The sequence below is a fragment of the Enoplosus armatus genome, chromosome 13, assembly GCF_043641665.1.
Source record: "Enoplosus armatus isolate fEnoArm2 chromosome 13, fEnoArm2.hap1, whole genome shotgun sequence".
NCBI classification, from domain to species: Eukaryota; Metazoa; Chordata; class Actinopteri; order Centrarchiformes; family Enoplosidae; genus Enoplosus; species Enoplosus armatus.
The window spans coordinates 13,567,426-13,582,795 of record NC_092192.1 but is presented as its reverse complement, the minus strand read 5'-3'; the positions used below and the strand labels follow the sequence as shown (position 1 = coordinate 13,582,795).

At 40.8% G+C, this 15,370-nt stretch overlaps 1 protein-coding gene across 1 annotated transcript; it reads right to left on the bottom strand.

Annotated features, from left to right (window-relative positions):
* On the bottom strand, positions 1-12,844 carry nectin1a (nectin cell adhesion molecule 1a). Its single transcript, XM_070917842.1, has 10 exons — positions 12,793-12,844; positions 4,610-4,722; positions 3,466-3,724; positions 2,801-2,918; positions 2,507-2,688; positions 2,301-2,418; positions 1,556-1,707; positions 1,277-1,409; positions 1,090-1,153; positions 1-315 (listed from the first exon to the last, which is right to left on the bottom strand). Exons 1-10 carry the CDS (start codon positions 12,842-12,844, stop codon positions 1-3), a joined length of 1,506 nt encoding a protein of 501 aa, XP_070773943.1.
* Between the last annotated feature and the right edge of the window lie 2,526 nt (positions 12,845-15,370).

Sequence of the window (15,370 nt, the reverse complement as noted above, 5' to 3'; positions counted from 1 at the left end):
TCAGACATACTGCTCTTTGGGAAAAGTGTACGCCGCCACTCCCGGGGGAGGAGAAGACAGGCCCGGTACCGAGGGGTATTTAAAGATGGCCGTGGTGTGTGAAGGAGGAGAGAAGGTGTTTTTTGATGTGGTGGTGCTGCTGCTGCTGGTTGCAGTGGTTGGTTGTGAGGGGTGGTAAGGGTGTTGGGGCAGAAACGAAAGAGGCGGGTTGATGGGGGGGGAGTAGGGCTCTGGGTAGTCCTCCTTGTTACAGGCCAGTCTGTAGCTCACATAGTCCGCTGTGTTTGGAAGCTCTTCATAAAACCGCCCTGAATGCTGTGGAGAAAAGAGAGACATACGTTAAAGATGTATCAAAATTTGAAACAATACACATACACATACAGTACCGGATATAATGTAAATGCATGCGTACTTTACATATAGTATGTACTTAAAGGTACCTTAAAGGTGGTTTCACACTAATCCACCTATAGGTGGCAGTAACGTGCCAAGAAACGTAGCATAGCGACTGCTCACAAAGATGTAAACAACGCTGGAAATGTTTTATGAGGAAGGAAATGCATTCAACACATTTGTTTGATCTTAAGGATACACACAGTGTGATGTGACATCATGTTTCATGAGTGAACTCACTATGCCCACAGTTATTAGTTGACAGGTAACCAGTCTGTGCCAGTGAATGTGGAATAAAATATTCATCAATACACAGGAGAGAAACAAATTAAACACAGGATAGATAGATAGATAGATAGATAGATAGATAGATAGATAGATAGATAGATAGATAGATAGATAGATAGATAGATTTATATTGTATTATGTATTATTTTACATCTGCTGCTAATGATTGTGTTGTGCTATTTTGAGACTGTAGGGCTTAGATCGCCTCAGCCAGCCAGTAGTAGCATTGCCGCATTCATTCTATTATAAACTCTATTATTATTCTACAATTACAATACAATTATTCTTCTTGTAATTTACTTCCAGGAAAATTACATTACATTACATATTACATAAAATTCAGTTCTTTACTTAATCTCATTGGCAACTCATGTGATATGTGAATTACAAACACAATACATGGGTTACCTGGATGTCATCTCCTGGTCTTTTCCTTATCGGCTGGGACAGTTTTCTGGACGGAGAGTCGTTTCTGATCAAAGAGAAAAAGAGCGGGAAATTGGACGATGAGGATGGTAACAGAGAATACAGAGCATGTTGGGACAATCAAGCACTTGAAACAACGAGATGGAGAGAGAACGGACTGTTTACGTACGAGGCGTCTTCTTTTCGACTTCTTATTTTGAGCACCAGGACTGTGACAGTAATGCCCATGAGCACTCCAGCAGCCAGTAACAAGGCGATTACACTGATGACGTCACCTGTTGCGATCTGCGGTAGTGGCTTTTCTACAGAGAAAACACACACACACACACACACACACACACACACACACACACACACAAACACACCAATAACAATTCAGCACATTCCTCTCCTCACCAACTTGCTCTTATCATCAAATCAAATGACACCAGACTCCAGGTAAACGTACCTATGATGCTGACCTCCACGGAGCCCGATCGCGTCCCGATGCTGTTGGTGGCATCACACACATAGGTGCCTTGCACGTCATATGTGGCGGGCCCTTTAAAGGTGAGGATGTTGTCTCGGATCTCAGCATTGCTCGGTAAGGAGCCGTTAACCCTGCATAATATACAGAAAATAAAACGTTAATAAGAAGTGCGAACATGTTGCAAAACTAAGAGTCTCTTCAATCAACATTTTGTCCACGTCAATAACTTTCATGACCTTGATGTGCACTTTGCTTGTTTGTTTTGGGCTCTACTCAAACATAACAGAGGCACAATTCTGTCAATTCCCCTTTCAGGGTGAATTCAGTTCTTGGAACACTTTATTTATACATTCATTCAAGCTAGCATCAACAAAACAACAGAAAACAGACAATGACAGAACAATAAGCCCATCACATATGCATTAGGCAAACTACATCACAAGTACAAAGATCTTAGAGTTTACTGCAAAAGATTCAATGATAAAGGCAACAAAAACAAATATCACAATACAAACAATACAAAAAAAAAGAAAGGAAAGCAGAAGGTGTGTTGTTTGCTGGTTTATGTGTATGTTGGGAAGGATAAACTCCTGAAGTGACCCATTTTAAGGAAATCTCAGTTTCTCAATTTAAAGATACATCACAAACTCTGCGATGCATTATAATCAGGTGTTCTCACTTCGACAGCAAATGTGAGTGAGACACAAACAGAGTTTGTACTCACAGTCTCCACTGATACAAAGAGACGGCCGGGTTGGCGTCAGCTTGGCAGCTCAGCTGGACATTCTCTCGGTTCAGATACCAGTTTCCATCGAACCCATCCACCGAAACATCTGGCTCATCTGGTACACACACACAAAGAATTTAGCTTGCATACTTTATCTTACCTGTATAGTTACCTGCTTGTTGTTACTTGTGAGAAGGACTAACACTGAATATCGAGGGTGACGCTGTCAGTGAAGACCTCCTCGTTGTAGGTGGTGACACAGGTGAGCGTCTCCCTGTGTGTTTCTCTGCTGGGCACCAAAATGTAGTCACTCTGAATGGTGAATGTCCCGTCTGAGTTTCTGTACTCTCGGGTGGTCACTTCTCCCGGCACCCTCGTCTCCCACCTGCTCGCATCATTGAGGAATCAGTGTCACGACACAAAGATCAGCTATTAAAAAAGGGTGGGTGAATTCATGAGAGAAAACACTCCTTGCACTCATAAACACACACACTCACCTGATGGTGCCGGGTGGTTTTCCATTGGCAGAGATGCAGGTGGCCACCGGTGTTTTCAGATTTGACGAACGAGCCACCAGCGTCGGCGTGGACAGACTCATCTGAGTTGTCGGGCGGACTGAGGGAATACAAACACACAAAAGCATGTTTTTAAAGCATGATAATATAGTATAACGTTTAACTTACAGGTTAAAGCTTTCACTCTGACTCAACAGAAAATGTGAACAGCAGTCACCTCACTAAAATCAGCCCCAAACTCTGTTTAACAAAATGTTGCACACAACAACACCGTTTTCTAAAAAAGCTGGTGCCATAAAAACAATGGTATAAAGTCAAAATTTGACATTCATTATCTATTATCTGCAGGTAATGTTCATCCCATGCAGTTAGGACTCAAAGGCTTAAAGTAGCTGAGAGTTAAAAGAGAAGTTTGATGCCACTTGCATGTGTGTATGCTAAATATGAAAATAGAGCTCGGAGATGGTTAGCTTAGCTTAGCACAAGGACTGGAAACAGTGGGACACTGCTGCTAGCCTGGCTCTGTCCGAAGATAAGCACCTCTAAGGCTCACTCATTTCATTTGACACGTTATACCTCATTTGTTTAATCTGTCCAAAAACTGAAATGTAAAAATGACAAGTTGTGTTTGTGGACATCTATCTTACCAAAGACAGTGAGGTTTACAGTGTTTTCTCTGTTCCCTGCGGGGAACGTGGTGTATTCACAGATGTAGGTGGCCTCGTCAGAGAGGCGGAGCGTGGAGAAGGTGATTGTTGTGTCTTCAAGAGTCGGAGTTCGTCGCCTCACCGCCGCGTTCTTGAAGGTGACACGGTCCCTGTATGGCGGGGCCACGGACACACCCAGGGAGGGATTGGCGATCGCCACGTTCTGCTTCGTGCCGTTCACCAGTTTCTGCCATGTTACCTTGAGAAGGAAGAATGGATGAAATGGAAGTCATTGATGGGGTGAAGAGTAGAAGGCCATTAACTCCATTGCATATTTATATTTTACAAATGGTCAGCTCACGCAGCCTTTTTTCTGTCCAAGTTACATTTGTGTTAAGTGGTACTGCAGTTCAGACCAGAGACTTTTCTTGATTTCTTGACTCACTGAAATAAAAATGACTTCCTGGACGATGGGAAATCAGTTCTTAAAAAATTGTAGCCAGTAATAAAAAATATAGTTAGTCGGCTAAAACAGAAAAAAAAACGGTCGCTAAGATTGATTTCAAAAGAAAACTTTCACTGATTGTTTTAGAATATCTGCGCATACATGGTTCATATCTCAAATTTGGACATTGTATTTGTAAGTGTCTTCTTAATTTGCATGTGAAATCCAGCTAACAAGGTTTGATGGAGATCAGGTTAAGGCAGAATATTACACACATGCACTGAAATAACCGGGTCACTGTAAAAACGTTTAAGTCAGATTTCTTCCCTACCGCATGTTTGAACCAAAACTGGCGTATTTTAACTGTATTAATGATGATGCCACAGCCTGCATAGTTTCTTTGGCCACATGGGGGCAGCAGAAACAAGTTGTGAATGCAACATTGACATATCACTGAAAACTCGTTATAAAGCTCCATAACACCGAGGGGAATATAAAATATAAAATATCAATTATAGCCACTTTAAGTGAACTGGGTTCAACACAGGATGATCACGTTCTTTGGAAAGCTGAAAATAACCTGGATGGCATATTCTGGGTATGAATGATATCATTTGCTTTTGTGATTTTTATGTATTTTATGTTTTAATCTGCATACACTTGGGTGTAATCCACATGTTCCGGTGTTCGACTGAATACCTGGGAGATTTTGACAGGCGGGGAGCTGTTGATGAACCGACAGCGAAGATCCGCCTTTGAGCCAACATACCCCCACTTCCCATCATCCATTTCCACAGTCTGGCCATTTATTCCTGGAGGAGAAACACAAAAGTGAAAACCATAAAAATACTTTCCCCTATGCTGGGCATACACACACATAAATGCGCATGTTGGCAGCATCAGACTGGCATGCTCTAAGCTGTTCACAGTCAGCTGAGCTGATAAAGTGAGCTGAGCTGTCAAAGGCGATACGTTTCAGTAGCGTGAGAGGTGAGCTCGGGTCAAAGGTTGTGGATTAGAGTGAGGTATAAATAAGCACGATTTGTTTGGTTACTGTTCCCACTGACTTACTGATCCCCTTTAACAAATCCACAGCCAAGCCACACCCACTTCCTGAGTGTACATGAGTCACGTGCGTTTACTTGTCTTTGTCAGACTGTGAGCAACATCATATATAATCTGGCAGGTTCATAAAGAAGAAAATTACTACTATTCATGATGGGGGTGAAGAACAATGATGATACCCTGCTGCTCTCATTCTCATACACACGGTTATACAGTGCACACATGCACACACACACACACACACACACACACACACACACACACACACACACACACAGAAACCTCATTATACCTCAGTAACTACCAGCCATCTTTGATTAAATTATCTTACATCTTACATCAATATTTTATCATCCTTTATCACGACAATCCTTTTATTTTTACAGTTAATCAATTTAAAATCCCTTCTTCCTCTTAGCGTGGCAGCAGCCAAACGGTATCAGATAAGTGCTGAAAAGAAAATTGAAATGCATCCAGGCATGCCAACCTCTGCCAATTTACTTGTTATAAGAAGTATAACTTTGCTTTAAAGTTCTCTAAGATATAAAGTATTCTCACTATATGTATTTGAAATGTAATCAGTTTTTATCTTTTATTTATAGGGGGAAAACATATAACAAATTCATCAAAACTTGAAACTTGAAACCTGGTAAATACTGAATAAAAGCTGAATATAATCAACGTACACATTAACCTTAGTAACAAAATGATCATGTGAGCTCTTTTGTCTTTGGCTTCCTCTTTTGATAAGACAATAAGGTCGCCCCAAAGAGCTCCCAGGTAGGCATCTTATCAGAGTCTCACAACAGGAAATGAAAGACACTGGGTCACAAAATAGAGTAATATGTACGTGACAAAGAAGCTCAATCCCTTTATATGGAAAACCTTTCTCAATAAATGTCATTATGGCCATTTCTGACATTACTGTAAAGCATGCCTTTGATCATAAAAATTAGATTTGATAAGGTTTGATTTACCTCTACAAACTTTTCTTCAGCTGGTTTACTTTTAACTCACATTTTATTATGTGAATATGATGCTGAATTAGACTGTGTGACTGTAACACATACCCAGGGGTGATTTCCATGTTTGATATATTGTATTAAAAAAAACGAGATATAATGAGGTGCCATAGTTCATCACACAGACCAATATTTCCACTTCGTTAATGGAGGAATATTGATCGGCCCAGCAGCGGCCTAGTCCAGTCCCTTTGACCCATTAACAGTATGTTGGCATCCTAATATTTCTGAGCCGTGTAGGAGCTTCATGACATGTCATTTCCTACAAGGTTACAATACACAAAAACTGACAAATAGCTTCTTGTTGTGCCATTTGGAAAGGTTTGATAGATAATGATTATTAGTGGAGAATATTTAATAAATACTGCAATGTATTTAATATGAGTAATATGTTCTCCTGTGATACATTATGGATACACTGGCACCAATATTGTGATACATTCTCATGTGATTTATTATCAGAAAGCATACCGGTAGCAAATAAATAATACATTCATAGAACATTTGAATGGTTTTTACATACTGAAGGTTTTTTGTGATGATTTTTCATAGGTTTGTTAAACTTAATTTGCACAGACTGAAATCTAGCAGAAGTGGGGTCAGCGCTCCTCCACATTTTATATCTCTCATGCTTTCCTGTAGTTAAGCATAATATATTTTGTCAATTCTTTTTCTTGTTCTCTTTTCCCTCTGGGTATTGCAGGAATATTTGAATTAGGCTGAAAGTTACATGCAGTGTAATGTGTAGCTGAACAGGTTTGAGACGGCACTCCTGAGAAAATGACAAACGCCCTCCAGCAGCCGTAGGAATTATGACTCTTGGGTCGACGAAACACAAACATACCGACAGTCAACATCGGTTTCTTTTAACAATGACCATGATCGTTTCAGCTCTAAAATACTCTAAAATAAGAATTTGTAGGTAAGAATACAGACAAAACACCTTTTTTGTCATTGTTGGGCCAGATACTGGCATATAGATAGCATATAGAGCAAGACCATCATGTAAAAACACATAAACATCGATTTTGATTTCATGGGGACTTTAAATCGTATTTATTTTCACGGCCTCTTCCTACAGTAACAATTACATCAAATCAAAACTTTTATAGATATTGATTAAACTAAAGAGAAACAGTTTTGGAGAGCAAAACAACAGACCAACATTAGAGTTAACAGTCTGTAGTTTTAAGCACTTCTTTACGTTAGCGAGAGCAACAAGTTCATGTTGATTCTGATCTGTAGACCGTGACCTGCTGGGGAGTGCAGGAGGAGTCTTGGGATCTAATGTTAGAAATGGCATCATATTTCTGAATGACATAAGAAAATCCTTCAACAATGAGCAGAATAAAGGTCATCCACAGGCTGACCTGTGCGAGAACAGAAAGTCAATCAGCTCTGAAATATAGTGAAGAATCGAGGTCTTTGCACATTCTCAAATCTCTCTAAACACTGAGCAAGCAGATGGATTCATATAATTCAACTTCCCATAAACCAGTATAGGTCAAACACCAGCAGAAAGCAGCAATTTTCTCACAATTAAGACTAAATTACAATGAATTAAAGGTATTTTAACTGTTAGAGATTCACAGAGAAAAGGCACCACATGTTCCGAAAGATCAAAACACACTTGCTCAGATGATGATGATTAGAGAGTGTATTAATTCCCTACTTTAATAGATTGTTTGGTCTCGTCTTTTAACATAAATCTGCAGAAAAAAAGCATTTAATATGCAAAAATGTATTTGGTATAAAGAACATTCGTGCATGATCTATGCATGCAAACATGCACACAAAAGCACGGAAACACAGATAGAGCTCTTAGGAACCATCTGCCCTGCTGACATCAATCATCAAAAATATGAGCAGCATCATCACACAATGTCAAGTACAGTCTGAGCCATATGTGTTTTGTTATATCAATAATAGTTTTGTATTAGAGCTGGAGTTCAATGTGCCTCACATGCCCACTTTTATAAACCACTGTGTGTGTTTGTGCTGGTCATTTGAGGACAGAAGGCCAGCAGTGACAGTAGATTACAGCATTTAGGATTTTAAAGTCCATCTGCATCAGATAATGTATGGTCCGTTTGCTGCTGTACATATGGACAGCTCACAATTACAAAATGTTTTTGCTGAAATACTGTGGATTCAGTCCTTACAAATTTGTGTTTTTAAGCTTCCACACCTATAAGAAAGACAGTTTAACTTTTTCATCAGTATTAATGTTGTCAAGATTTATAATATTTACTAAATGCTTCATAGGAGTCTATTGCTTATGTATGATCCTGGCTTTGCCACAACACTACAGAAATACGTCATGTGATTCCTGTTAAACTGAGAATTTAAGTGAGTTAAGTCATTTGCAGCATTGCAATCAGCTGTGGCCTCTTGTACAATTTCCCCAAACAGCTAATATTTAGGCCAAACAAATTCTTCATCTCAATCATGTAAAACACTCCACTGAACTTGTTATAGTGGACCTTTCACCATTTACCCCAATAGCTTGTTGTGTTAACATCACACAACATAATCCATTTGAACAAAATGTTACCAGTTACCATCTAGCCTATTTGGCATATTACATGTCCTCGAAAAACACATTAGCCAATGCAAATTAATTTATATGAACATAATTGGTAGAAGGTGGGTTACAACATCAGAACTGAAGAAGCTGTTTGGATACAGAGCAAAACGTCTGAAGCTCTACAATACGATGTTCACTGCGGAGTGTTTCAAACACATAAATATAAAACAGAGGATGCATAATGTTCAGTATGCATTACATATCTGTGAGAGGATCATTTACTGCATCTCTGATGAATGAAGTGTATGGTGATAGGATGAAGAGACTGATACCACTCTCACGTCTGTACAATAAATATAAATATGAGGCTACAGGCAGCAGCCAGGCTAGCTGTTTCTCCCTGTTTCCAGCCTTTGTGCTAAACTAAGCTAACTGGCTGCTGGCTTTAGCTTCATATGAGAGTGGTATTAATTAATAAAGAATGGTCAAACTATTCCTTCACAGGTTATTCTCTGTGGCGCATTGATGGCCCCTCGTCCAGCCTCTATCCATAATTAATATGGGAAAACATAAAAACATGCTCAGTAAATACAGAAAAGCCACATTAATCAGTCCTGCTTTATATCAGTGAGGTAAAATACCTTTCACTTGTGTATTTTTTTGCTTGAACAGTATCCTTCACACACGCACAAACACACGCGTATCCCACTGAGAGTCCCCCCTACTGAGTTTTGTTGCTGAGCTGATTAGGGGCTTTACGTGAGGTCAGAACAGACAGAGAGCCTACGTCTCTGACACACACATGCACACACACACTTTCATATCTTGTTGGCCCCACATCTCTCCCACCATGTTTCCATTCACATTCTTCTATTGTTTAGAGTATGGGAAATGACCTCACCAGTCCTCACGACAATAATCCATAAACAGCAGCACACAGGCAGGAGACGACCATGGGAACGTAACAAAACAATAGCAATATTGTTTCACACTTGAATGTGCAACATGCAAGAACAGCGAGAGCATCACAGTGTGGTGCTGGGCTTTTTATTTTTATCCTGGATGGATATCCTCCATCTTTCTTCATCTGACTCATTATGTGACAACCCCATTTTTAACCTTTTCTCATGTGTGAGTTCAACAGGGAGACAGTGGCAGGTTTGGCTGTAGGCTTTGACCATATTGGCCACTCTGATACAATCATATTAAATATTGAATATTAGAAACAACTGAAATGGCACCTAAAAACAACCAAAAAGCTATGTAAAGCAGTAACAGTCCACAGCTTGCTAGCTGCTCTGTGAGGCTGTAGCTACTTCAGCACAGAGGTGCTTTTAGCTAAATGCTAATGTTGGCATGCTAACATGCTCACAATGACAATGCCAACCTGCTGAAGTTAAGCAGGTATATGGTTTACCATGTTCACGATCTTAGTTTAGCATGTTAGCATGCTGATGAGAATGTCATTAGTTTTGCAGGTATTTGGTCATAAACCAAAGAATTTCACAAATCAAAAATTAAAAATTAAAATTAAAATTGTTCTCTCTAACAATTCTCTAAAAGGCAGTACGGTCGACCTCATGGTGGCACTGGAGGAAAAGTCAGGGGATCACCAAAGTCGGTCAGATTCATCCTCTGGGGACCATGAATATCTTTACAAAATTTAAAGGCAATACATCAAAAAGTTAATATTTGTCATATTAGCACCAAGTCAGTATTTCAGGTATTAACAAGCATGTGTCTAAAACTGAAAATATGAGGCTGACATCATTATCTGCAGCAGGACTAAAGATCTTCACATTAAACTGAGACGTTTTAAGGCTGATCAAACTACCGAATTTACCTTCAGCCTCGCTCACTTGACTACCAGAAGGCCTCAGATACTAAAAAACTGACCTCATGCGACAGATGAGAAAATGAAAAACACAGAGAGAGAAAGAGGAGAGTACAGATTAACTGTTTAATCTTTAGGCCATCAAATCTGTGATTGATCTGGGATTACACACTGTGTTTGTGTCTTTGGCCTTGTGACTTACAATGTAGGGAAACCTACAGCAGAATGAAGACCAACTGACACACAAAACACACACATGTCACTGATTTGTGATACGACTGTGACTAGGCGGTTATTTCACATTGCAGCTCTCTTTATTGCTCTAAACCAAAAGATTACACAGCGTGACAACAAAGAACAACTCTATCAACAATGCAAACTGACTTTTGGATATCCACTTTGCCAAATTACGTGTGCTCCTCTCCATTTTTTGCCTGATTGAAATGGAGAAAACACTTCTTCCTCCTCCTCCCTCCTCTCATTTCCCTAAATGGATTATAATCTCTCATTGTTTTTGATTGGGTTTCTGCGTGTGCACACGCGTGCATATATGAGTGCGGGTTTGTGTGGGTATGTAATCTCTGTGGCACTGCAGGAACGTGGAGTGTGCACTTGGCCGGTGTTCAGCGGGCAGCTCACAGGATTATGATGACTGTTGCTGCTGCATCTGTGTTTTGGGACATGAGAGGAGAATAAAAACCCAAGAGAGTGGGGGGGGGGGGGGGGGGGGGGGAATTAAGAAAATGTCATTGGAAGAAGATCAACTGACTGAGAAACAGTGAAAGAAAAGAAAAGACAGACGTAAAATGGGCCGACTCTGGAGAGGGAGGTGCAGAAAAAAGAGACAAACAAAAGAGGAAGAGGACAGAAGGGCTGTGTGTTTGTGCTGGATTATTTCTGTGGGGTAGCGTCTGTGTGTTCCAGCTGTGGACAGTGGATTATGCAAAAAATCATGTCTGTCAGTCTCAGTCAGCCTTTTCTGTGTCTTTCTGCAGTGGAGGATTGCAAACTTTTCTGTGAAGAGAAGAGCACATCAGTGACTGCCTGTGACAGCGCTCTACAGATCCACAGAGGTTGACAGACCTGTGGAGGTGCTCCGAGTCCAGCCTGGAGAAGACAGACACTCTGCAGCAGCAGTCAGCAGGCTCGGACTTGGCAGCGATCATGTTGTTACACCCTTCCTGCTTCTTCTAATCCACTGCTCTGTCCTTCAACATGACAATCCTACACACATGGTGAAGCCTCACACTCACATATAATAATCACATACACAAACGTATGTGCACCAGCAAATTACTACTCAACAGACTGAGTGAAAAAAGCAATCACAGCAGATGTCACAGCAGCTCAACACATCCTTATGCCGCCACAATCGCTTTTGTCATTACGTAATATGTATACCACCACCCCCCCTTTGTATTACACAGTCACAACTCTAATGCCAGCTGCATGTTTGGCCTCAGTTTAGTATGATCACACAGCTGCACCTGTTACAGGCAAGAGTTAGTCCATTCATTAAAACACACACAACACTGTACTGTATGAGGATGCCATCTGCAGGGGCATCTTTTGGATTGATTACACCAGTGCACCTGCTGAAACCAGGCGAGCTTAGTTTGACACTGTGTAAGACTGACGAAATGGTTTGATTTGACTTCTAGACTGATCAGGAGTAAAGTTGTTTGTGTTTGATACTCTTAAACTGTCCAAGTTGCACAGAATTAAGGAAAAATTGGCACTAAGATGGTGAGCAAAACAAATATATCGACAAACATGAGTGAAAACAGCACGGAAATGAATGAACCTGTAGCCTACAGTACATTGAGAATTAACTTAATTTAAAAAATCATGACAAAATCCTCCGGTGCCCCTTATAAAGGGCGTATAGGTTGTAACTAATGGCTTTAGTCAATAGTTAATAAATCATGATGCTTTATAGATCAAATGTAAGCCATTAGTAAGACCTCTGGGTTGCCAGGTTGTGAAAAATCTTACTTACATTTGTCCCTGCAGACATGATAACCATCCAAAAAGGATTTTTCACAATTTGGCAACCCAAAACTTGTTGTGATTGATGGGTAATATTTTACACTAATGTTATTACTACTAATGTGTATTCAAATAAATATTAAATCATTTTCCAAAATAAAAGCCTAAAAACAACATGCCGATGCTATGAACAGTGATGCAGTCGGTAAATAAAAAAGGTGATTAACTATTATGCTATGGTTTCTACTTTGAATATACCTCTATTCTTTGTCAGACTTAGTTTAAGTGGGTTTACTCTTATTAGATACATGTTACTAGTCTACTTTTCGACCTCTTCGCTCTGGATCTCCTTCTTTGTGATTGGTACAGAGAAATCAGTCACGTCTCTCACCTGGATTCACATCACTATCACTGAACAGGTGCTAAGAAAAGCAGGGCAGCCTACCTGGAATAACACAAATTGTTATCAGGAATATCCAAAATCCGGTGTTGTCCATGCCCAAACCACCGGTGCCAGCTTCTCTCTGTGGTTAAATTCCCAGGGTGTACTTGTTTTACGCCTCCTGCTTCCCGGACTGAACACACGGCAGGGGTTCAGCTTCAGGTCCACCAGTCAGAGTCCAGTCAGGTTTCCACGTGTGCTGCAAACCGAGCACACACTCCTCTAGTTCTGTCACCCTGGAAAGATTTCTCAAACTTGTCTCCGCAGCCTGTGTCACTTTTTCTTCCTCCCACTCTTAATTCAGACTTCCCTCTGACTGGTGACGGAGCTGCAGCAGTCTCTGTCGGGCCGAGGCTTGGCGGGGATAAAGCAGCTTAACGCGTGGGCAGATTATTTCCGAGATAGCCTACCCCCCAGTCCCGACCGACAACTATCTGTCACTGTGTGAGGGCTGAGCTGAGCAAACCGCCAGCCGGCTGTGTGCACATTTAGAAAAAAAGGCGCAGTCAGGCTATTTTAAATGAGCAGACTCAATGGACGCAATTAGAGGCCCAGACAGGGGTGTAGCTACAGGAATTAGCTCCTGGTGACTGTTGCCCCCCCCCCCCACCACGCTGTTGTCCTGATGCTTCCACCCACTAATGATCTATTCTGGCTGGCTTAAATCAATAAATAAATGAATGGATAATAATGGAGCCTAGGGAGAACAAACAAATTGCATGCTCAAGTTAATCATTCCTGATCTCAAATCACCTCATTTTTGCTCTTGATTGAATCATTCATGCTCACAAATTACTACTTGGTGCTAAGTTGGTGCTTAGTATATCCACATAACTCAAACTCAAAATAAAACTAATGGCACGGAGGTGATACGCGCTGAATTTCACTAATCATTAATTCAAGAGCACAAATTAATTGTGCGCACACATTGTTATTTTTTGCTCCATGACACCTCGCAGCCACTGTAGATAATAAACAAATGAGTGGAAAATAAATGACTAGAAATGGTAAAGCGGACACTTGCAAAATAGTTGCATGTAAACGAACATAATTCATGTAAAATATGATTGTAATATCACTGGGGGGTCAGGGGAATCAGTGATTATTTTACTAATTTGGTTATATTTTGTTCGTCCTACATTGTTGAGAAGAATGGATTGCAGTGATTAGGCCTATTTTCAATCGTCAATAACACAAGCCCACTGTGCTGCACTGTACTCCTTTTCCTTGTAGTGCTTTAAACTTGTCTCATACAAAATCAAAACTCGTCAGATGTTACCATGTAATATGTAGTAGCTTATGCAGAACAAAATGGACTCCGAGCTCATTTTTGTGTCCTCCAGATGAACAAGAAACCTGTCCAGATGTTTTCCTGCCTTCTGCACAGAGCATTCTGGGAATGGCACAGTCCTCTGTGATCATGACATGGGTGAAGGGAGTGAATAGATATTCATCCCTGAAAAATGTTCCAACTTATTACTTTGTACATGTTTTTTCATCTATGTTGTCCTAGCATTTAGCTCTCTCACTCTCAAAAAAGTTGATATTGGATGATGCAGCTGGCTTCCCGACTTTCACAGTAGTTGTAGCAGTTTGGGTCGTATCCATCCATATACAGCAACCACTATCCCATGGCCTAACACTAGCACCTTGTGATGCAGGCTATGAATCTGCATCCAACTTACTTTGTGAAATTCCTTTTATTGGTCTTAGGGTGGAGACACTGAGCCACTGTACATGAGTCATTTGGTATGACCATGCTAGAAATTTCCAGGGGGTCACAAATCCACCCTGTGATAGTGTGCATTTATTCTGTGCAAACTGGATGTCAATAAAATAACATATCTCTTTATATTCTCTTTAAGAATCATTTAAGTTAGTCAATCTTTTCACCACAGTAAGTGTACAGTTAAATGGTTGTTACGAGAGCCACTAACCACTAATCTCTGCGGAAGACATTTATAAAGAGCAGCTTTAAAGCTGGAAATCAGAGGCAGAACACTACAAAGAGAGACATGGGCAAATCAGAACAGAAGACAAAGGTGAGGAGGGGACCAGAGAGGAAAGGAAACAAGGTCATAACACGCTGCTGATAAAAACGATGATGCTGACTGAGTTTTGCTCCAGCATGCCTGCCAGCCCACCCTGTGTCCTCCGCCAGGCACTGCAGAGGAGAAAGACGAATCAGCGCTCTGCGGTCCACCCTCATCCCTCCCACTCTCTCTATCTACCTCTCTGTATCGCTCCTACCTTGACTCAGACGCGTGATGCTCTGCAGTGCTGCACACTGAGGCAACTGCCACCAGCTGTTTATTCCCCAGCAAGACAAGAGCACGCAGGCAAGAGCTACTACATCTTCCAGCCCTGACAGGAGGTAAGACTCTGCAAAGACGTTCAGCTGCAGCTCCGGGGGTTACAGATATGAGGACTATAGGGTCATATCAGGGAGACGTGGAATATGCTAGAACGTGTAGGTGTGCAGGGCAACAGTAAATACCTATAGGCCTACCTACAGCGATATGTAAACATTAGCCTATAACTTAAAATTAAAAACTCATTGTGTAACATTAGGCTTGGGCCA